At 45.2% G+C, this 24890-nt stretch overlaps 1 protein-coding gene across 1 annotated transcript; it reads left to right on the forward strand.

Annotated features, from left to right (window-relative positions):
* Positions 1 to 15199: 15199 nt before the first annotated feature.
* Positions 15200 to 24387, forward strand: HTR1A (5-hydroxytryptamine receptor 1A). The gene has a single exon (XM_077936337.1). It carries the CDS (start codon positions 16261 to 16263, stop codon positions 17596 to 17598), a length of 1338 nt encoding a protein of 445 aa, XP_077792463.1. The 5' UTR covers positions 15200 to 16260; the 3' UTR covers positions 17599 to 24387.
* Positions 24388 to 24890: the final 503 nt, after the last annotated feature.

A 24890-nucleotide genomic window follows, 5' to 3' on the forward strand; every position in this document is an offset into this window, starting at 1 on the left:
ATTAGGGATAGGGAACCTGCGACCCTCCTTATGTTGTTGGTTTCCAGCTGGCATGGCTACTGGTCACTCAAGGATAATATGAGTTGCAATTCAACAGCACCTGGAGAACCACAAATTCCCCATCCCTGCCTGAGACATAATAGGTAGAAAATCTGTCTTTGATAAAAGGCAGAAGTCTTCAAACTCTACTGTTTTCTCCTTGCACCCATAAGTCACCACCCAGGGCTCAATTCATATTCTTTCACACCCTTCATTTTTCTGAGTGTAGAAAAGTTCTAGGGGCAGCATTACTCAGGTTTTGTTTCCCTTTGGATGAGATATCACTGGAGACTTTTGGAATTCTTCTGCAAATATACATATGTACAAGAAGAGCATGGGTAGAAGCAAACAGCATAAGCATTCCAGCAGGCAAAAGACTTGCTGCCCCACTTCAGATCCTCAGAAAGAGGAACCTGCACCCCAAGATGCTTCCAAAACTCTTGCAAAGGTCTCAGGTATGGCTTCCTCTCTCTGCTCTATACCATGCATTTAAAACCCATCCAACACATATTTAAAGCACAGGACCTTTCCAAAAGACTCTTGGAAACTGTTGTTTTCCCCTGACAGAGCTACAGTTCCCACCTTTAACAAACCACAGTTCCAGGATTCTGTGGTGGAATTCCTGTGCTTTAAATATCCATTGTATGTACTTTAAATTTATGGTGTGGATCTGCCTGTCTCTCCACCACTGCCTCAAATTACGTTTATCTAACACACACCATAAGACATGGGTGGGGTTGGGGAGGTTGATAAGTTCCCTTGCCCTAACTGGTGGCTTTCACATTCCAGGGATTATCATGAAACCACCACTCTATCAAGTAGTTCAAGTAAACATCCACCACACATCCTGGACCAGTTACCTCCTTACAGAAGGCATGGTTTGGTCATTGACCATAAAGGAATGTTAACCAGGAACGAGCCCATTAGCATTATTTTGTCAGAACCCTACAAGTGTTCATTGCAACTGGATAGCAAGCAACCACACTACTACTGTGCCATGCAAGTTGCTCTCTGGCTGCACCATACACAGCAATGTCTATAAAGAGGAGCCACACAAATTATGTAGCTTCTTCCCATCCAGCACCACCAGCTTCTAGGACAGCATGAGAAGTAACTGCCATTCGTTCACCCAGTCTGCTTGGTTCCGTTATGAGGTCCTTAGCAGTACAGCTTAGGTCTGGACCAATGCAGAACTTGTTCCCAGTCCCACACTACAAGTAATAGAGACATAAGTTGGGTCTTGGTTTGTTCGCTTACAATTCTTATTCATGGTCCCATGTGGAGCTCTGATTTAGGACCTGGTGCTGAGGCTACTCCTGGAATACTGAATGAATAACAGTTAGCTAGGAGACTGCTGTCTTGCCTCAAACAGCTAGGTAGAAAGACCAGAGTGTGACAATGGAGACAGTGCAGGTAAGATCCACCAGCATCATCATGGGTCTTCAGCTGTTTTTGGACTACAGTTCTCATCATCATCCCTTTCCACTGTCCATGTTAGCTGGGGCTGATGGGAGCTGCCTTCCAATTACATCTGAAAGGCATGTGGTTGGGGAAGACTTCCCTACACTGCTAATAAGGAAATTTCCATGAAGGTCATTTCCTGAAGTTGTTACTGAATGGAATAAAAAAGGCTTTTAATGAAAGCCCTCAAGTGTCTGAATATTAAATGTTATTAAAATTAGAGGATGCCACTTCATTTGGACTTCTGACAGTTAATGGAGTTTTCCTCTGACAGGTACATTACTGGTAAAGTTATTATAAGGCACTGAAGTCTGTCGTTATAATTGCTCATGAAATGCCAGAATAAAAGACTTCCAGAATCTGATTAATTTTGATTAAAGCATCAGACCAAAATTCAGACAATATGACAATTTATTTGTTGTTGTGTTTTTTTTTTTTAAAAAATAAAAGCCCATACAGTTGCTAAAAAGCAGTCAGGGAATGTGAAAAATGTGACAATACACCTTCCACAAGACCAGTTAAAAATATTTACTATTTTAGGATTCAACAAACTATGCTGGATCTGACAAAGTGGAGTCTTCTCCATGAAAATTTCACTCCTGTAAATGAATTTTATACATCTTAACTGAGAAACTAGCCTCATCGAGTTCAGTGGAACTTACTTCCAGGTGTGTAGAGAATTGTGAATTTAGTCTTTAAGGGGCTAGCGGACTCATTGTTGTTCTGATTACACAATGAAGCCATCCTTGAATTTATACTCCATCTGTAGCTTCATCAATTGTTTACCCCAAAGTTAAATATTCATCCAGTTGCTAAATCTATTACAGTAAGAGTGGGAGGATGGGTCCCCTCCAAATGCTGTCCAACTGGCTGTACTTATGCATGTTTACTTAGATGTAATTGCTAAAGAGTTCATTACTTCTAAATAAATGTGTTTATGACTGCAGCCTAAGAGAGCAATCCTGAGCACAGTAAACTGGTGTAAATTATACTGGTTTAATTTAAACCAGGATAATGAGCTTCCACCAACATAACCTGACTGAGCCAGGACTTGGTTGACTGCACCAGACAACTCTAAATCCTGAGCTGCTCAGCCCAGCAGATTTGAGCGCAGGTAGAATTTGTTCCCCAATTTAAACACCCCCTTTCCTTTTCGATAGATGTATAATTCACACTTTAATTGAAATACAAGAACTTTTTGAATGACAAATGTAACAGGAGCCACACTCACAACCCATATTTAGTGAAAGTTCAACTAAAATCAATGGCTTCAGTTTTCCCTGCACTGTTTTGTGAGGTATACATGTCATAGCTCCCTGTTTAATTGTGCTGCTTTTAAAAAAATACAATAAACTAGAAATACCTTAATCTACACCCCTAGTCTCTTTCGCTGTTCTGTAATTATGGGATGCACCTTAATTTATACCCAGGAGAACATTATTACTAACATTAAGGGGGGGGAGAGACTTATTTGCATGATTGCACATATAATAGTTTCACTTTATCCTATTCTCATCTTTCCAAGTTTCTAAGCTGGTGCTATCAACCCACAAAAAAATGTAAAAGTTCTACTGCAGAAAATAAGAGTCCAAACAACAATGGGACTTATGGCACAAGTTTTTGTGAGCTACAGACCACCTCATCAGATGCATGAAGAATAATCCAGCCTTACAGGTGTATATGTGTATCACTTGTGTGTGTGAAGTGTTTGTACAATGTATTAGCTTAAGCTAAGACGTCCACAACACCTGTTATCTGAATGCTTTGTAACCTGAGTTACGTATCATATTGACATGCACATTAAAACCTTTGGCAGAAACAGAGTTGGGAGTTTGAACCCTGCATCTACCAGTGATGGCCAGGACATTAATACAGCTACACTTCTGGAAATTGTTACAAACAAGCAGCTTGCAAAAAAAGCCCAAGTGACTTGAGTTTGTGATCGAAAGATTAGTACAAGGCTCATTGGGTCTGACAGGCAGCGAAGGGTGTATTTTAAATTCTAATCACTTTTAATGCTATGTCTCTATTCAAGTTGCACAGAGAAGAAAATGAATAACTATAGTTAAAATGAAGCTATCATAACATCAGCTTTCTGGAACAAGAGTTTCAGAACTTGTTCAAGAACTTTGTTCAGCGGTGGGGTACTGCCCCCCCACCAAGGACTGAAGAAGAAGAAGAAGAGTTTGGATTTGATATCCCGCCTTTCACTCCCTTTTAAGGAGTCTCAAAGCGGCTAACATTCTCCTTTCCCTTCCTCCCCCACAACAAACACTCTGTGAGGTGAGTGGGGCTGAGAGACTTCAGAGAAGTGTGACTGGCCCAAGGTCACCCAGCAGCTGCATGTGGAGGAGCGGAGACGCGAACCCGGTTCCCCAGATTACGAGACTACCGCTCTTAACCACTACACCACACTGGCTCTCTAAAAAAGAGTCCCACCAACTGTAATGTTTCAGAGGCTTCATGCTGATAGTTGGAAGAGTCCATAGACATTGGAGGATGGGGCTGAAGACACCCTACACTTTTTCTCTCTCTTAAGAGAATCATCACCCCACATTATTTCAATCCAGAGAGGAAAGAAGCTGATGGCAATGATGATCTTAACTTCGAATCAGACCATTTCACACTCTTTCTAACAAACAGGGAGTAAGAGTCCTCCCAAATTCTTTGCCCCTCCCCCGTCCATTCACACACACACACACACACACACACACACACACACACACACACATTCCTCCACCCACATATATTCATCCACACCACATACATACATACATACATACATACTGTACATACATACATACATGTGGGGAACTAGATTGAATAGCCATTGTTCTTACATGTTTAAACTAGAGGATGAAGATGTCCATGTGTTTCCCTATTGCCACCGCTGCTATGCAAGGGTTGCCTGTTCTTATGTTCTGTCTATATGGCTAACTTTCTATCTACAGTGGTACCTCGGGTTACAGATGCTTCATGTTACAGACGCTCCAGGTTACAGACTCCGCTAACCCAGAAATAGTACCACGGGTTAAGAACTTTGCTTCAGGATAAGAACAGAAATCATGCGGCGGCGGCAGCAGGAGGCCCCATTAGCTAAATTGGTACCTCAGGTTAAGAACAGTTTCAGGTTAAGAACGGACCTCCAGAACGAATTAAGTTCTTAACCCAAAATATCACTGTACTGGATTACACCGGCTCTCAGTGGAAGACTCATGGCCATGTGAGTCACTCTGTGCCAACAACTTTGGGGCCTTTGGGGTTTTATTTGGAAAGATTCTTGTGTGTCACATTGAATAATGTCACCTCTTTCTCTTTGTAAGCAATGCCATTAAAATGTTGGAACAGGCATCTTTATTGATTGCAAGGGAAAGAAGCCTAGATAAATTCATCTTTCATCTTCTGCACTGCAGCCTTGACAGAGAAACCAAACCAAACCAAACAAATAATTGGTCACTTTAATAATGAACTTCAATTTTGTGTTTTAAATTGAATTGTAGCAAGTACATTTTTTTACCCACCCCCCCAAACACACACACTTACTTCATTGGTTTGGTTAATGCCAGGATGAAAGAACCAACCCAGGAGTTTCAGGTAAGCCACCGTGAATTATCTGAAGGAATAGTAGGCTATATGTGCCATATGTCATGAATATCCAAATGATCCATTAGGATTCATGTAGAAAGAATGTTAAAAAAAAAAAAAGATTATTATTCTTATACAATAAAACCATAAATCTTTGTTAATCAATCTTTCTCCTTCTGTCTATTTCTGTCTACCTCCACCTCCCAAGCTGGTTCAACCATGTGAACAGAAGAGGAATGTTAGCTGAGAGGAAGATCATTGCATTTGGGAAACCCAGACAATTTTACCTGGGAAGGAGGCCCCTGAATACCCTTTCTTTTTAGGAACTACCTTGGAGAATGGGGCAGTAGGGCAGTACAGCTGGCTGTTAACCAGAAGGTTGGTCATTCAAGCCCACCCAGGGATGGCTGTGGGCAGAATTCCTACACTGCAGGGGGCTCGACTATATGACCCTAATGGTCCCGGCCAACTCTTCAGTTCTATGGTTCTGTGATCATCACCATCTAATCTAAAGAGTTTACAAGTATAAAAACCCATCACACAAACATTAAAATATAAGCATTCATAATTAATATACACAGTAAAACAACCCCATTAAAATAAAGGTAAAATTAAAGTAAAATAAGGCAATCCTATTAAACACTGCAGTTATAACAGGAAGCTCAAGCTGAAAAATCAATGGAATGCCTGTGTAAGCAGGTGGATCTTTAAAAGCCAGCAGAATACCACTTGGCAGGAAATGCATTCCATAGCACCAGTGCCATCAGTGAAAAAGCCCACCTCCATGTCATCACAAGGCAATCATCATCAGGCCATGGCAATGATTCCTTTAATGGGCAATGGCTTCCTTGCTGGGCTCCATCTGAAGATTTTTGCACACTAGCATGGAACGTTGTGGTCCAACAAGATTTTGGTCCTAAGGTGTTCTGATACAAATGACAACCCATTTTGTTGGGAGGGAAAAACTGATAAGCTTTTTAATTCAATATAATATCATATGAAAATTAAGAAATACAATGAAATGCTTAAATATATTTATCTATCTCTTGGATGTGCTCTTTGGTACAGTTTATGCCTTCATTGATTTTCTGAACTGATTGTTTTTAATGGTTTTTATATTTCGAGATGTGTATTGTCTTGCATTTTTAATATTTGTATGCCTGTATGGATGAAAAGCAAGCTCTCAAGCATCACCATAAAAGCGAGCACAAACTCAGAAGCCCCTCTCCACCGAGAAAGCTCCATTTACAAATGGAAAACTTTATTTATTGGCACTTCCATGTAGCTGTCATGCTTACAGTTGTTGCAGCAAGAGCTCTCTGACTCATCCTGTAGAACGGGGTGGGGGGCGAGGCAGTAGCAGGGGGTTAGTGGTCCAAATAGAGTCATAATGAAGCATATTCTCTTTCTGCATGCTGTGACACTTCAGCATCATTCTAGCTAATAAGCAATGCAATAAGCCAAGGACCTTGTGTTTCTTAGCTGATTCTATTTCTAGCGCAAAGAAGAAAGACAAAACAGACAGCGTTTGCTCTTTGTGGAATAGCATGACTGAGTGAGGATGCTTTTCCAAAACTCTCCATGTTACCTCTGATTGGTGAAATTGATGTGTACGTGTGTTTGATTGCCAAATGTTCATGTTTTAAAAGAAATTAATCAGGGAAATTTGAGCTCAGATTATTTATTTATTTATTTATTGCATTTATGTCCCCTCTTTCCTTCAAGGATCACAAGGCAGCCTACATAGTTCTCTCCCCTCCCCCTTTATCCTCACAACAACCCTGTGAGGTAGGTTAGACTGAGTGTGAGTGACTGGCTCAAGGTCATCCAGTAAGCCTCATGGCTGAATAGAGGGATTTGAACCCTGGTCTTCCAGGTCCTATTCTTACACTCTAACCACTACACCACACTCCCTTTGAGAATTAATTTCACTAACAGATAATGAAACTCAATGGTTGTGGTTGTTGTTGTTTCATATTATTTCATTTTGTTTCATATTACTGGGTAAAGAAAGGAATGGTTTAAGACAGAAGGATGGGAAGGAGCAAGGACCAAGACAGGGCTCCCATCAGATATAAAGATAGGATTGCACAATATTTAAAAACTGGATCCACAGCTGCACACAAAATTTGTGGACAACAGCACTGGATAGACAATTTCTTCAAAGGGAATAGGTCTGGAATTCTCCAGCAGTTCAGGAGGAGTACAGCAACGAACTTGTTTCTTTTTCAGGCCAGATAATTCTTTTCCGAGAAATTTCAGCTCAGCCCAATTGAAAATGTATTGAGGAAAGAAAAGAACAATATTGTAATCTAACCTTCTTCCACCCTGACCTGCTTTGCCCTGAGCTGCTGTATATGTATAGATTCAGCAGAAGTGTCCCACACAGCTCTCCTGGCTAAGGTAGCCTCCCACCACCTGCCACCAGAGCGGTGCTAGGGTCACTGACCCAGTGAGGCAGTGCCCCTTCTGCCCACAGAACCAGTGGGTGGGAATTCCATTGTCGGTGAGATGCCTGCAGGGTGGAGCTGAGCTGGCCAGGCTCCATTGGATTCCCCGTCTGTTTCACTACCATCATGCAATAGCATGGGACCCAAATCAGGTCTGATCGCTGTACCAGCTCTAGGCTTTATGAAAAGCTTACTCAGCAGCTAGGTAACTCCCCAGCTTTATTAATTTAATCTAAATATTATTTAGATTTATTAATTATCTTATTTTAACTGCTTGCACCCCACATTCTCCACTGAGATGGATCCAATGCAGCTGATAAAGGATAAAACCAGATAAAAACGTCAAATCATATTGCTAATTACAGATAAAATACAGTCTCCAAACACCAAATACCAAAGAAGTAAAGAATAATAATGACCCTATTTCCAACAGGAAATTCCACACAGCTGCAAGAGAAAAACAATTAATAACACACAGAATTGCAACACTGTCAAAGCCACTGTGCAGAAATGGCTGCAAAGTGCTGTCTCAAAGCCTGATGCTGAAAGGAACATTTAGTAACTCAATCCTGTGCATATCTGCTCAATAGTATGTCCCACTGAGTTCAATGGGATTTATTCCCAGTTTGCTTTTACTTTGTAGGTGCTAGTTAGCATGTGAAGGGGTTAAGGACAGCAGAGTTCTAAATTGCTACAGTAGGCTCAGTGAGGTCATGTCCCGCTTCTCCTGAGAAGAAGGGATTAAGACTTGTTTCCTGTTCCTGTTCCTGTTCCTCTCCCTCCCTCCATCCCTCCCACCCTCCCTCCTCTCCACTGCAAGTGATGGAGGCAGACATGCCTCAACATATCTCTCTGTCTCAGATATGTGTCTGAGGCTGCCTTTGCTATACATTTATGGACATATTTTTAGCCAATTTTGAGCCCCCAAATCGCCTGCGCCCCTAGCGGGGGCCCACCTCACCACCCCCTAGCTATGGCCCTGAGAAGGCATTAAAATAAGGATTAACAACCCATTCCTATGCTTCTTTAATCTGCCTACTGGGTAGAGTTTTATAAACTCTGCTACTGGGGCTCTTTATGTGCTAGTCCCATGGTTTTAAAACAGGCACCAGTCATTTTCTCATTTGTTACTTAACCCAAACACACGAGTCTGTAGAGGATTAAATATAACTGATGTACCCTCTTACTAGTACCCATGAAATAAAGCTCAGAATTATTGTATGAGTAGGAGAATATCTGATGCTGGAAGCATGGTGGTGGTGGAGAAATGGGGTACTTGATTCTTTTCTTTCTAGCTATTTCCCTTCACTAAAATGCCACATATATTTCAGTTTTGAGAAAGAATGTTACATGGGGAGCCAATTTTGGGCAGAACAATTGCCAATGTGGAAACGACTATGCCCCTATTGAGTCTACCACTGACGCTTCCACTTCTGATTTCACTCTCCCAAGGCTGCTTTTCAGTTAAAGAGAAGAAAGAAAATAAAAATGCAGAGGTGCCATTATGTACATGTGATTGAAGGCAGAAGTTGGTGACCACAAATACAGGGTTTACCTCTTCTATTATTTTCTCTCTCTAACCGTGTGAAGGTTATTGGAAGCCAGGAAATTAAAACCTATATTGTCTCCAAAAGGAAACAATAAACCAATTGCAAGCCAGATCTTAGGCAGGTCTACTCAGAAGTCCGATCGTGAAGTTGAGGCTCCAATACTTTGGCCACCTCATGAGAAGAGAAGACTCCCTGGAAAAGACCCTAATGTTGGGAAAGATGGAGGGCACAAGGAGAAGGGGACGACAGAGGATGAGATGGTTGGACAGTGTTCTCGAAGCTACCAGCCTGAGTTTGACCAAACTGTGGGAGGCAGTGGAAGACAGGAGTGCCTGGCGTGCTCTGGTCCATGGGGTCACAAAGAGTCGGACACGACTAAACGACTAAACAACAACTCAGAAGTCCAATGGTGTTGCAGCCTAAGTCACAACTCTGAATCAAAGAACTGTGGAGTTGGAACGGATCCTGAGGAGCTAGTCCAATTGCCTGTGATGCATGAATCTCAACTAAATCATACATGACTGATGGCCATCCAACCTCTGCTAAAAAACCTCCAAGGAAGTGTGAGAACTTAACCAGAGATGGTCACATAAGAAAGTGATGTGCTGGAAATGTGTGTTCTATGGCAGTCTTCCCCAACCTGGTGCCCCTTAGATGCTTTTGGATTGCTACTCCCATCATTCCTGTCCTTTGTGGCCATGCTGGATGAGCCAGGAGTTCAATAACACCTGGTGGGCAGCAGTCCAGGGACAGCAGCTCTATGCTTTTGAAAACAGCCCAATTAAATGTATCTTGCCTGACAGTGGAATTAAACAATGTTCATTTTGTATTCAGATGGTACAGCAACTCAATAAAATGACACAGTAACATCACAAACCATTCCTTTACAGTTGTGCCTGTTGTATTTCCTTCCTATGTTTATTTCTGCCCCTGAGACTCACTGATCTCAGTGAGACTTACTCTCTAGTAACACGGCAATCCTAGCATGCCTACTCAGAAGGTACCACCTTCCTCCCAGGTAAGTGGGTATAGGATGGGTGGGAAGGTGTTATGGAGTCGGGGTCAGAAATGATCTGGAGCCATCAGTTAATAGTAAGAGGCAAGTTTTTGAAACATCATGTTATTGAGGGGCAACACAATCACAGAGTTGAGATCAAGTGTGAGTAAATGTAAACTGCTGCACTTTTCCCCACAAAAAGAACAAGAACACTTAAGGGGGAAAATAAGTCCCAACTGCTATGGAAATCTAGAATAGCTGCAGTTGCCTACAAAAGAGGTCATGGGGCAGAGTAGAAAGCTCAGTAGAAATACTAGCACAGTCTGCTGCAGCAGCAAAATAACTGATTATCAAAAAGTACTAAGAAAGGGACTGCAAATAGAACACTGAGCATCATTGGGCTTGTTTGGACACAGTTTAGGGTCCTAAGAATGAGCCTAATCTCTCTCCAGTGTTGCTACTTCTTCTCTGGTGTGACATTGAGGGCTTTGGAATCCTCTATTTTTTTAAATTAATCAGAGCATGCTATATTGTCTGAACCCAAATATTTGTTAATATAAACCTTGGTTTGAAAAATCGACTTGTTTCAGCAAACCATAGTTAAGATTAAACACTGTTTAGGGTTCAGACATAACACAAAACTCCACTTAATATAAAATGGAAGTGGAAGCTTGGAACTGCTTCATCGTGGTTGCATTGGAGGAGGAGAAGAGGAGAAGCTGCAGCTTGTCCTATGGTTCAGCATTACATGTGAAACCCTCCCCCTATGTAGTCCTGAGCGGAAACTTCTATGAAGGTGCCAAAATTGGAGAGTGAAAGAAAATGATTGAAAAGAAGGGGGGATTGGGGGAACTCACCTTTCCTTTAGTAGTGGCTTCTTTCTTTCTTTCTTTCTTTCTTTCTTTCTTTCTTTCTTTCTTTCTTTCTTTCTTTCTCTCTCATTCTCACCATCTGTGTGTTCCTCTTCTGGCAGCCAGCATTCCTTTCCAGATCTCCCCACACCCCACACCCTTATATTGTCATTCAATGGCCATCCTAGGAGGACAACATGGTATACCAAGTCATTTTACTGGGGCTGACAGTCCCAGTTTTAGTCCAAAGCATCTGAAGGGCACCAGCTTAGGTTTGACTGGTCTACACTGGTCTGCTCTGACTGGCAGTGGTATTCCAAGGTCTTGCACATAATTCTCTCTGTTCCCTGCTTCCTCAGATCCTTTTTAACTGTGATGAAGCACCAGAAAGAGAACCTAGGGCTGTAGCTGTATCAATAATGTGCTCTTACCATTGAGCTATGGCTCCTTTTATGTAAGCTCATGTAGATGTAGGATTATGAAATCCACAATGCAGTGTTCTGTTTAGGAAAGAAGATATGTATGCATGCATGAAGGGCCTCATCATAAAGTTAATAATAGTCTCCCCCGCCAAGTATTATTGGGGACCCAGCAGCAGCTGATATTCAAATTCACAGTTGGAAATGCAAACACAATTTCTCTTTGTAGCTTTCACATATGACTGCTCTACCCAAAATGTGTCTAATTGCTTGAGAGAAGGTGGGACTAATGTTATTAGACACTTCAAGGGGCACCTCTGTGACTAAATGTTGCAATAGGAGTGCTACTGTTCAGAGTTCCAGCCAATTAATGCCCCGTTCCAGGACATTCCATTCCTTTCTCCCTGATTTTCCATTCCACTCCCAAGAGGATATTCTCCCTTCTATGTCGCTCTGTGTTCTGTGGCCACTGACCATGCTGAGTCCTCACTAGACTATTTTGGGACTCTCCTTGGCCCCCCGCCCAATTTTGTGGCATTTCTGCAAATCTTGGGGTTCCCTCGAGCCAACCCATGTGCATGAGAGTGCCATTTTGGCTACATAATTATTAGCACTCAGATAATGAGTTTGCTGTTAGTAGTATATATGATAGCTGAAAAAGGAGCTTGTGTGTGTGTGTATGTGTTTTGTGGACTTGATTGCTATTTATTAAGAACCAAGGACAGAAGTAGTTATCTTCATCATTCCCTTTTTAAGGGTATCTGGCTGTCATGGTTGGAAAATGAATTATAGATTAGATAAACCTTTGGTCTGATCCAACAAGGCAATTTATAAATTATGTTCTTACGAGCAACATTTTTAAAAGAAAAAACTTTGTTATAAGCAACAGTTAACTCTAAAAATGTGTGAGGGCAAACTGGGGTGCAAAATTCCCTTTCTTTATTAAAAGAACCTTGTAAAGAGATGCAGAAAATCCCACCAACCTAGTGACATTATTTTCCTCAGGATTTTCAGTTCTTTCTTCCAATGAAACTGACACTCTTGTCAACAAAATAAAATTGTCAGCTAATTGTCACCAGCCCCAAACCCTCTGAACTTTTTGGAGATGTTTACCAGCTAGAAATGCATTGATTTACGATGTGCCAGTCTGATGCTCATTTCAGATTGTTCCCAGAGATACTGTTTTCATTTCACGCTCTCTTTTAGTTGTTGTTGTTGTGTTTTTTGTTTTTGTTTTGCCTCTTTCTATCAAGTGAAGCTATAGCATCCTTTATCTTTTGGAGATCAGCAATTTCAATACTTGGTTGCATTGTAATTTCCTGCAGTGCAACTTTCCTTTGAGCAGAGAGAGCAGGACAGAATGGATCCTTGCTTTTGTGTATGTGAGAGATGACAGAATCCAGAAAACAGATTCAGAAACAACCAGACAAACCTCTCCACTTTCAGTGACCAGTATCTAGTGGATGGATAAGATTTTCCTAAATGACTCTGTGCTACAGTGCTTCCAAATGATTTGAGTGGACAACATGTAAACAAATCCATCTTAAGATACTTCAAGGACATGGCGCTATAGAAACCTGCCTTGGTCTATTCCCCTTACCCTGGCTCTTTTATTGATCATTGTGTGACCCAACTATTTCAGTTCAAAGGTTCTAGGACAAAACGATTCATTTACTCTAGTGGAAGTTGGAAGAGCTTAGAAAAACAGCTGCACAGTCATCCACGTACAGCCAGATTGACAATGACTTTCTGGTGCGATTGCACACCCAGAAACGAAACAAACTCTTTAGCTGCTATACAAGCCACTATTCCTTACGGGAAATTTCAGCGGACATATTATTCTTTGGGTTGGGGTCCTTTTTCATTTAAGTTCACTGAAAATCATTGTTGGCTGCAATTAAAAAGTACCTGGTGACTGTATGCTTATATTATAAAGTGTTGGTGAAAGCTAAGAGTCAGCTCCAGAACCTTTCCAGGGAGTTTAGTGGTAAATCATTTGCTCTGTCTGCAGAAATTTCCAGGTTCATTTCCCAGCATTTCCAGATAGGGCTGGGAGGGGAGCGGGGGACATCCGTGTCTGAAACCATAGACAGTCGCTGCCAATCAGTGCAGACAATACTGAGATAGATGGGAAGACTCAGTATAAGGTAGCTTCCAGTGTTCTTGTTTTCAGTGACAAAGCACCCCCCCCCCTTAACCCTGAAGTGATAGCTAAGAAAGGAGTACCTCTGCAGAGCACTTTTTCCTAACTGCTTAGTAACAGCCACCTTTAAAGATCACCTGCAATTAGGAACGGGGTCTTTCAAAGCAAATAGCGTGGCTTATATCCAGCCTTTGTGCTCCATCATTTTGGAACTGAAGTGCTGCCTTTTATGGATTCCCCCACTCGAAACAATCCAAACCCCGTTCGAGCCTTTGTGGTTGGGCGAAATAAAAGGGCTAATTGTAACCTCCAGGCAAATGCGCCCACACACCGACACTCCGCTGCTCTGAAACACCAGGGCGGTCCGATTTACCTGTCTGTGAAATGGTAGCAACAAAAGTTCAAGGGAAAAGGAGAGGAGGGAGAGAATAAAAGACAAAAAATGTTCGAGTACATTTCGCTTCAAGGCGCCCAAGCGATGCCTTCCCCCGCCCCTCCCCCCGCCCCCGCTGACCCGAGGTGGGCAAAGGCGACGTGGAGTTTCAGGGACTTTTCGGGCAGATGCATTCAAGCGACCCGAAGCCTTTTTCAGCGGGGAAGCAGCTGCCCACGGCCGTCCTCTGCCTACAGAGCTTTCCGAGTCTCCCAGCGCAGGTACGCGAGCTGAACAGGCGAAGCCCGACGTGGCGCGCCTGCAGGTGGCGACAAATGCCCTTGAAGCTCAGCGCTGTCCAGGGTGCTGAAATGCTGGCGCTCGCCAGCCGGCGCCGAAACGGACTTCGTCGCCTCTGCTGCCGCGAGGAAGGCGGGGAGCGGAGCAGGGATGCCCATTCGCCGCCGCCGCCGCCTTCCTTGCAAAGCGCCCGATTCCAGCTAGGGAACGAGGTGGTTGGGGGGGCGGGAGGGAAGGGGGATCCCTTCCCTACGGTTCTCGCAAGCCTCGCCAGTCATCCTCCGCTGGTTCAGCGGAGCTGCTTCCCCGGGCAAAGCGCTCCAGTGGAAACCAAGCGAAATGAGAGACGGGGAGCTCAGTTCAGCGGTTCTCGCTGCTTTCCCTCGTCAAGCCCCCGCCAGTTCCTCCGGGTCGCCTCCGGCCAAGAGGAAGCTCAGTCTCCATTGCATCCTGCCTCTTTGGCACTCCTGGCTGGGTAGACGTGAGGGCGCACCTACAGGGACTGGGTTTTCAAGGGGAGGGGGCTGACGCGCGGCGAAGCAGTCCCAGCGACACCACTATAACTTTTGCTCTTTTTTAACGATTCTCGCCTGCTGTTGGAGGGTTGCGATGGGGGGCGGGGAGCAGGAGGCGGTTTGCGTTACGTGTAGGGGGTTCCCCTTCCTTTAGAGAATCTATCTGGTCTAGTTTCTGACATGTGTATGGATCATGTGTGAATGTGTGTTGGGGTGGGGAGGAGAGAATGTGTCCTATCGGTCCTATCCTTACTCCCCTATGGCTGCTAAGGCACCCAATGAATGCTGCCCCAGATTCCATTAACGAAAAGGACCATCGGCCCAGAGTCCCATGTCATCCGGCGAGAAGCACTCACTAACGCACACGAGGTGTCTATGTGGGGGCGTTTTGTGTGTATGTGTGTGGAGGGGGAGCGGAGAAGTGAAAGGGAGGGGCCGAGGGGAGGAGGAGGGAGGAAATAAACCCGAGAGGAGGAGAATTGAGGGGAGGGGGGCAACAAAATGCTGAAGGCGAGAGATCTCAGCAGTCCTTGGCAATGGAGAAGTGAAAAGAAGAAGGAGGGAAAGGAGGAGAGGAGAGGAGCCGGGGGCAGACCCAAAGGCTGAAAGAGGAGCAAAGAAGCCGACGGGGTGACAAGGAGAAGACGAAGGGGAGGGCTGGCAGCAGGCAGCGAGGACTACAAAAAGTGTGTGTGTGAGTGTGTGGACGGGGGAAGAGCGGCTGCAGAAAGAGAGCAGCAGCAGCAGCAGCAGCAGCAGCGAGGGCTAGAGAAGCGGAGCAGAAGCGAGGGAGAAGGCGGGAGAGGGAAGACAAGGGAGGAAGAAGAGAGGAAGTGGGGCAGAGAGAAAAGGGATATAAATTTATAAATAAATGGGAGCCAGGCAGAAGGAAATAAATAAATAAAGGAGACAAAGAAGTCGAGGAGGGAGCCCAAGAGGCAGCGGCAGGAAGAGGAGCAGCAGAGAGAGAGAGAGAGAGAGAGAGAGAGAGAGAGAGAGAGAGAGAGAGAGAGAGAGAGAGAGAGAGGACGGCGAGAGCGGCGGGAGGCTGCGAGAAGCCAAGCTCAGCGAGTGAGTGACGGGGGGATGTGGCAGGGAGGATAAGAAGCGGCGGGCAAGAGCCAGAGAGAAGCAGAGAGACTTTGAGAAGGAAGAGGAAGCAGGAGAGCCAGCCCAGCAGCAAGTGGGGGCCGCCGGAGGGTTGAGCGGCGGCGGCGGCGGGAGGGGGCAGTGGCAGCAGCAGCAGCAAGGACGCTCGAGAGGAGGTGCTGGGCACTGCTCCCGGGAATGCCTAGCCGAGGAGGAACAGGAGGAGGAGGAGGAGGAACAGGAGATGCAGCCGGTGTGCCGGGACTGGCGCTAGCCCGAGGCGCTGCCTGGCTTTAGCCCGCCGAGGGGCGCGTGAGTCCCGCCAGCCGCCGCCGCCTCTCTCCGCCCGTCCCGTCGGGGGGCCATGGTGGTGCTGACCCTCTGGAAGCGCTGCTGCCCACCGCCGCTGCTGCCGCCGCCGCCGGAGTGAAGGCGCTGCCTCCTCGGCCCCCCTCGCCCCTCGCTCCTCCCTCCGGCCCCCTTCCGCCATGGAGATGCCCAACAGCACGACGGCGGCCAACGGCAGCCAGCCGACTAGCCCGGCGCCCGCGGCCACCCTGGGTTACCAGCTGGGCACGTCGGTGGTGCTGGGCGCGCTGATCTTGTTCGCCGTGGTGGGCAACGCGTGTGTCATCGCCGCCATCGCCCTGGAGCGCACCTTGCAGACTGTGGCGAACTACCTGATCGGCTCGCTGGCCGTCACGGACCTGATGGTGTCGGTGCTCGTGCTGCCCATGGCCGCCCTGTACCAGGTGCTGGGCAAGTGGACGCTGGGCCAGGTGACCTGCGACATCTTCAACTCCCTCGACGTGCTGTGCTGCACCTCGTCCATTCTGCACCTGTGCGCCATCGCCCTGGACCGCTACTGGGCCATCACGGACCCCATCGACTACGTCAACAAGCGGACGCCCCGTCGGGCCGCCGTGCTCATCAGCCTGACGTGGCTGATCGGCTTCCTCATCTCCATCCCGCCCATGCTGGGCTGGCGGACCCCAGAGGACAGGGCCGACCCCAACGCCTGCACCATCAGCAAGGACCCCGGCTACACCATCTACTCCACCTTCGGCGCCTTCTACATCCCGCTGCTGCTCATGCTGGTCCTCTACGGGCGCATCTTCAAGGCGGCGCGCTTCAGGATCCGCAAGACCGTCAAGAAAGCAGACAAGAAGCAGCAGCAGCAGCAGCAGCACGAGGACTCGGAGAAGGTGGCCGACACCTGCCTGTCGGCCTCGCCGTCCAGCGGGGAGCCCAAGCGGAGCAACGGGGGTCCCCAGCAGCAGCCCAAAAGCTGGAAAAGCGCCGTCGAGCCCAAAGGGCCTGAGGGCCCGTGCGTCAATGGGGCCCTCCGGCTGGGAGAGGACGGCCCGGTGGCTGCCTTGGAAATCCTCGAGGTCAACCCGTCCAACTCCACCAAAAGCCACCTGCCCCTGCCCAACCACCATCACCATCACCACCACCATCACCACCACCACCACCCCCCTCCCCAAGGCAGCTCGGGAGCGGCCACGCCGTCGACGGAGCGCAAGAACGAGCCCAAGAACGCAGAGGCCAAGCGCAAGATGGCCCTGGCCCGGGAGAGGAAGACGGTCAAGACTCTGGGCATCATCATGGGCACCTTCATCCTGTGCTGGCTGCCCTTCTTCATCGTGGCGCTGGTCTTGCCCTTGTGTGGCTCGGGCTGCTACATGCCGGACTGGCTGGGCGCCGTCATCAACTGGCTAGGCTACTCCAACTCGCTCCTCAACCCGGTCATCTATGCCTACTTCAACAAAGATTTCCAAAGTGCTTTTAAGAAGATCATCAAGTGCAAGTTTTGCACGCAGTGACTGGAGCGCAGGGAGGGACTGCACACACACACAGAGACACGCTTTTTGAGGGTGAAGTGGGGGGCTGGGAGAGGGGTAGGGTAGGCACTGGGTGTGTGGGTCTTATCCTCCACCTCACCTCTTCATGAACTCCCCTCCCCCCAGGCACCTCCTTCTACCATGGATGCTTTGCAGACATCTGATGCCCTGTAATGCCGTCGGGGCTGGGCCATCTCACCTCTGCTGCGCCATTTTCATTGGGCACTGATGGCTCTTTTATTTTCGGGAGAGGAGGGCGGGGAGCGTCGCCCTTTCCCCATTTGGGACGCTCGAATGGAGGCTGCCCTGTGCCTTGGGTCCCAATACAGACCGGGGCCCAAAGCCAACTGCTCTCGCCCAGCAGTGTTGCTCATCCGGCGCCCTCGGGGGTCCCTTTTCTGAACTCCTGCTTCAACACCGCGAGGCGGCTCAGGAAGGTAGGAGCGTCCCAGGGAAGCCTGACAGTCTCGTTTGTTGTTGCTCCCGGCCTCGACTCCTTCTCAGAGTTTCCTCCTTACTCCAAACTGTGCATAGAAACAATCCGATCTGGGGGAGCTGATCTAGGATTTTGAGGGTGTGTGTTTGCGTGTGGGGGTGGTAGCATGGGCTGCAGACCAGGAGACTAACCAACCGACCAACAAACAGGGTATCTGCCCGAATTGAAACCACACAATAAAACCATCCTATGCATAACAACGTAAATCTCGTCTGGTTTCTCTCCTTCGCTCGCTCCCCACACGCCCCCCCCCAAATAAAACACCCATCGGATTTATTTATTTTTATTATTTTAAAGAAGAAGCTAAAAACTTCTTTGCTTCTTTTAAGGCGGAGTAAGTATGAACTCTGAAAGGGAGCGAAGCAACCAAGCCAACTGGAGCGGCTTCCAGGTGGTCGCTGGCTTGGGCAAAGTGCATTTCGGTGGGGTGGGAAAGGAGGGAGGGAGCCAAGCGGATCCGCAATCCTGTAAGTGACTTGCTAACTGATCGGTCTGTACCATGTATTGTAGAGAGCGCTCTCCCGCTTATATGTTGTCAGCCATTTCTATGTCCAGGACTCCCGCGAAAGGGCAAGCCGATCCCACGCTACGCATGTTTACTCGGAAGTAAGTCCTACCGAGCTCAATGCTCCCAAGGAAGCCCGCGGTCCTTGGCACACTTGGGTGGGAGGGGAATGGAGAGAAGAGCCATTGGTTGAGGCGGGATTTACTTCAAAGTAAAAACGTTCATCGGATCGGGCCGCCGTTAAGGCTTGAAGCCTGAAATGGTGGGAAACACACCTCTTATGAAAGATTTAGCAGACGAGGAGATAGCTTGAATAGGTTTTTAAAGCGCTAGAGGCAAGCTTCCGGGCCACACTGAACTTCCTGCAGCAGACAAACCGATGCGGTGGGGTTAACTTGATACAGTATTTACATAGCTTTCGGTTGAGTCCAGCTAGATTTTACTCAGAACAGATCCGCTGAAATGAATGTTTGGGGTGCCCGTTATTTTCGGTGGGTTTACTCTGAGTAGAACTAGCATGGGATTCAACCCTTTATCAGGACAAATAAGTAGTGAAATGCGTTAATGCAGGCAGCGTTCATTAGATCAAAATCCTTGATAAGGATGCAAATGAGAAAAAGTTGTTCCAGGGACAAAACAGCTTCTGGTGGATAGTGCCCAGAGGTGTCCTTTGGAAGCAGAACAAAGACAGTTCTGCATCACTGGAGTCTCCCACAATGCTTGGAAAAGTCAAAATAAAGAAGGCAGTCCTAGCAATTATAAATGATTAGCAAATGCTTACAACATTTGGTCCAGATAAATATATGGTCTCAGTTGAGTATTGCTCTTTCTTGTTTGGGATCAACAGTGAGACTTGGAACTCTTAATATTGCATCAATAGATGAACGTGATGCCCTTAACTTACCCTGCTGGCTTCAAGCCTCTAGACACTTACTCCCAAGTAGACACATTGTCAGCAGAGTAGGTGAATGAGTGAGCTGTATGCCCAGAGAGTGAGCAAAGAAGTTAAAACATTGCTCAAGAGATAGCAAAAGTCCTTAAATCAAATGAAATGTGTAATATAATGGCATTACATATTATTTAAATGTCCCATCAGAGAAAAGTGGCCACAGACTGAGTTTATTTGCATGCATGTCTGCATATAAAAAAAGCCCTCGTGTCTAATAAACTTTGCTGAAAGTTACAATGCAGCTACTGACTGTAGTACACAAGCCCAAGGATGTGGCTTGTGGATTGCAGACTGTAGAAAAATGTCACTCTGCTTTTTTATTTTATTTGAAAAGAGCATTTTAATGTACCACTAAAGATTAGTAGGTGTAAAGGGCATATGTTATCAGAGGCAGCAAGAGGTCTCCTAACTCCTCCCACAATGACTTTGACTCATATTGAATCCTTCATTCTAATCATCTCAGTTCTCTTGTTGAAGATTAATGAAGAGAGGCAAGTTTTACTCCCAAAGGTCTGTGCATTCCATCATTGATATGAATGGAACTTGTGCCAGAGCATGGGAAGTGCTCTCAAATCCTTCAGAGGAGTTTGCACAAAGGTATGTCTGGCGTCTTGTGCATCACACAGCTGTAAAAATAGCCATGCAGCTGTAAATAAATAAAACGACAGCTTAAACTCATGAGCAACCATGTTAGAGTGCCCAGTCCTTCAGTCCCTTGAGCACATGACTGGAAAATGCATTGCGTTGCTTCCAGGGAGTGAGATTTTCTGACAAGTCATGGACTGTAGAACATAATGGACATCAGCTGCAACAAGCCTAAGCACATATACAAAGAAGTAATGGGCATTTCTGTGTAAAACTTGCTTCCATGGGAAAGCTTTTGGAATTCTTCTTATGAAGACATAATAAACCTAGGGAAAAAAGTCTTGTCAGAATTCATTAGCAGCGCAGATTTTTAAAGGTTGAATTCATAAGGAGACTAGATTTGTGTTGGTTCAGTTACTGGGCTTCACCAAGAAAAACACACATGGATAACTACACAGCAGATATCTCCCTGAAGGGTAACTCCAGAAGACTAAGTTATAATAGAAACAAAATGTGAGTCATTCATTGTGAAGGACCCAGATATATTCTCCGAAAGCTATGCTTCTGTTACAGGGATCCAATATCCAATTTCCACTGCTCTCCAACTGAACTATTGTTATTGGTAGGATCCCAATAGTGCATCCATGGATATTTTTATTATTGTGTAGAATGTGGCAGCGCCAATGTTGCAGGCACATATTGGAGAGCGTCTGTGACATTATCAGTCACAAGTGGCACAACTCTTCCACATGGCTGCTTCAATTTCATGTACGTATAAGAAGTCCAATTTAGCAAATTATGATTATAATTAATCTTCCAGTTAGAGATGGGAAATATGCAGCCCTCTAGATATTGTTGGACTTTAACTCCCATCAGCTTCAGCCAGTGTGGACAATGGTCAGGGATAAGGAGAGTTGGAGTCTGAAAGCCTCTGGAGGGCTGCACGTTCCCCATCCTTCGTTTATATGTGGAGCATGGCAATATTTGTGTAGCTCTTAAAAAAATAAATCACTCCCAGAATTTCTCAGGACTAAAGCCTACATCTGTATTTTTTAATATATAAAAAAGCAGCAAAATTGTTGTTCCCCTAGAGCAAGATTATTATTTGCAGCAAAGCTACTTCAATCTTGACCCAATATCAAGCTATTACTTTTGAGTTAGTCCTTGCTGAACAATTTAACACAGGCTAAAATCCATATCTAGAATACAGTTTGACTGCTAATTATTTAACTCTAAAATCCTAAAGACACTTACTAGGGAGTAAGTCTCACTGAACACAGTGGGACTTCCTTCCAAGTCAATATGCAGAAGAATGCACTTTTCCTTATGGGACTAAAAGTAACACCAAAGGCATACGAATGGGACATAATTTCAAGTGAAGTCTATCCATGTTTTAAGCATATTTACACAGAACTGAGTTCAATGAAATCTTATGGGGGCATGCTACTATGAAAGTGGATTGTTACTGCCTAAGAATCATATTTGCATGTAAGGTTTTAATAGCTATGGGTTGATGTACACATTACATCTTTATTGTATAGAGACAATTCCCAGGTAGTTAACAAAAGTGTTCTCCATCATTTCAAGGGTGCTTTTGCAGCCAGTGTGCTGATTGGGCAGTTGATACAGCAAAGGGATATTTAGGTTGTAGTGGATCTTGCACAATTTGCAATTCTTTTTCTTCTTCTTTGGCGATCACTCGTAGCCGAGTAAGATTGTCTTCCATAAACACAGTTTTAACAATGAGTCCGTAAGTGACTGTGGAGGCCAATTCTGGATCCGCACGTCCTTCCACAGTGGGGACATTGGTTGCCGGGCAGGAGTTGATCACGGTGTGAATGAGCTAATGTTATATTTATACTAAATGCCCATATAATTGGAGCTGGAAGCAAAGGTTGTGATTCAGGACCACTTATTCTTTTCATTCATTCATTTATTTTATAATAATAATAATAATAATAATAATAATAATAATAATATAAATGTGCACCCCACCCCTGAAACTATTCCATTGTAACTATCCAACCTCCCGAAATGTCAACATCTCTTGCGATGGTTTGACCCCTTTCCATTTTAACAGTACAAATTCTACAATTACCTTCCATATCTCCTCAAAATCATTTCTCCTGCAAATGGGACCGCTTATTTTTGAACATGGCAGCTGAAGTCACTTTGAAGGCTCAGTGACAGTACCAGTTCAAGATATTTCTGCAAGGGCCAATACTTGAAAAAGAAGCCAATTCCCTCCTTCATCTATAACCTGCCTTCTCCGTGGTGCCACCTGAAGCAGGTTACTTCACCCTGTTGCATAGCAGGGGCCGGACTTGCTATGTGAATACCTTGACATTGCTCCAGAGCAACTGGCATGTAGGGTTTAGTCTTTTACATGAGTTACTTTGAAAATATTATACCCCACCATCTCCCAGGACTCACGGTGCCTCACAACAGCTTTACATATATGCATGTCCTGCCTCCATGGGACTCAAAGCTGTAGGACCTTAAACAAACAAGTAACTAAAGGAAGCTAAAACAATGCAAAGCCCCCTTTTACAGCAGGGTTGGGGAAACCATTGCCAGCCCAAGGGCTGCACTGTCTTCTGGGCAACACTTTGGGCACCACATGCTGGTGTTGGATGGGGCCAAAGGCAAAGGTTGACAGGGCAACATATGTGAATTTTACCTATGTACAGTAGGCTGGTTTCTATGCACAGCAAGACAGACGCATTATCCAAATTCAAGGATACATTTATTCGAGACAGAAACACTAAATGATGGGTGTGACCTGGGGAGAAGGATGGTGGTGAGAGCTTGAGAGCCAGATGGAGATGCCTGGAGGACCACATTTCCCCTCCCCACCATCCTGAGGTTCCCGATCCCTGTTTTAGAAAAACCCACACACAAAAAGGAGTTAATGTAAACCAGTTAGCAAGGAGCAAGTCCCATTCAATTTCCTGGAAACTTACAAATAAACAGAAGTCGAGTCATGTTGCATTTCATGTTGCATTTCATTCCAACCCTTTCCTGCTGTTTCTTGCCCCCCCCCAATTTCCCCAGCCCCTCCTATTACACATAGTTTACCTGACTGGCTTGCCCCTTTCAATGTAATCCTGACCTAAACGAAATCCATTGACATCAGCAGTGTCAATAGCATGGATAGAATTAACCCAAGTCCCATGAAAACCCATTTTGAAAATGAATTTTGTTTTCTTGGCTTCAAGCCCAAGCACTCTGGCTTGGAAAGATGTTCTATAGAAATCCACCGGACCTGTTTCCAAATATATGTGTTTACAATCCAGGTACAGATCTCTCAGGTGCTGTTAAAATGTCAACCTTGTTATCTCGAGCCTGAAAACAATTTGTATGAAAAGAGAGATGTATGTGTTTGGGTTCAGTTTTCCAGCACTTAAAAGTTACCACAAAGAAGACAAAGAAGAACACTGAGGGATGTGTATGGTGAGATATTTTAACATGCTGTAGTCAGTGGCGTAGCGTGGGTTGCCAGCACCTGGGGCAAGGCAAGTAATTTGCGCCCCCTAACCCGTGGATTTGCACCCCTTAACCTGTGGATTTGCCCTAACCCCAGATGTTGCGCCTGGTGCAGCCGGCCCCCCCTGCACCCCCCACGCTACGCCACTGGCTGTAGTATAAACAAATGTTAGGTGTTAGGACTCACTTCCTGACTACAAGATCAGTTGGGCAATAATACAAGTTATTGAGAGTCTTCTACTCTGGAATGATCCTTAACCTGGATGGGTTAAGGAAGGCATGTGTTGTCTTAAGGGAGATGGGTTTAGAGTAGATGATCCTTGAGGTCCTTTCCAGAATCAGAACTCGTAGGGAGGTGACAGAATGCCCATTTTGCACAGCACCCCCTATCTTCATACAGGGTATGGATTGTGATCTAGTCTAACGTTCCCAACTCCTGGTTTGACAGGGATGCTAATTTTGCACTATGAAATAGTCTGAAACCTTTGTGAAGTTCATCTATGATCTCATGCTTTAGCCAAAGACAGAGAAAGAGGTGATTGTCCTGCTTAGTTTGATACAGTTTGTGCTACCTAGCGATAAAGGGAATGTTTATTCTGTGATTCATGTGAATGTATATGTCCACTCATGAACTGATGCTACTACATACTGTGTTCGATGACGTTGATAATTTTAATATGTTCTATAAATAGTCTAATTTTCTGATTAAAATGGACTGCATTTTCTCAATTAAAGTGATCTTTGATCTCACTTTCCCCTCTTTCTTTGATCAACACGTTCTTGAATTTCCGCTCTTTGAAAATGAAGTTGAGGTCTCCACAACATTGCAAAAGGCGAACACACAAGAATTAACAAGTGTTGCTGATATAGCCATATTTTTTTTTTTTTATAATAAATTTTTATTAGTTTTCCATAAATAAAGAATAAACAAAACAAAAACATAGACATAAACAAACAAAAACATGACTTCCCCATACCACCCCTTTTCTGCATTCTTGTTTCAAGATTTTTCAGCAACCCTCTGATCATAACTTAAATATATTTCATGTATTTAACTTCAGTTAGTTATTAATACAACTGTAGTTCTTTATCTCTTATAACTCTGAGCCCCTAGTTTTCCAAATTAAAACAGTTTTTAAGATAAACTTTAAATTTGTTCCAATCTTCATCCACCGCCTCTTTCCCCCGGTCTCGAATTCTGCCAGTCATCTCTGCCAGTCCCATATAGTCGATCACCTTCGTCTGCCATTCTT

Source organism: Podarcis muralis, chromosome 11 (assembly GCF_964188315.1).
Source record: "Podarcis muralis chromosome 11, rPodMur119.hap1.1, whole genome shotgun sequence".
In the NCBI taxonomy this organism is placed as follows: Eukaryota; Metazoa; Chordata; class Lepidosauria; order Squamata; family Lacertidae; genus Podarcis; species Podarcis muralis.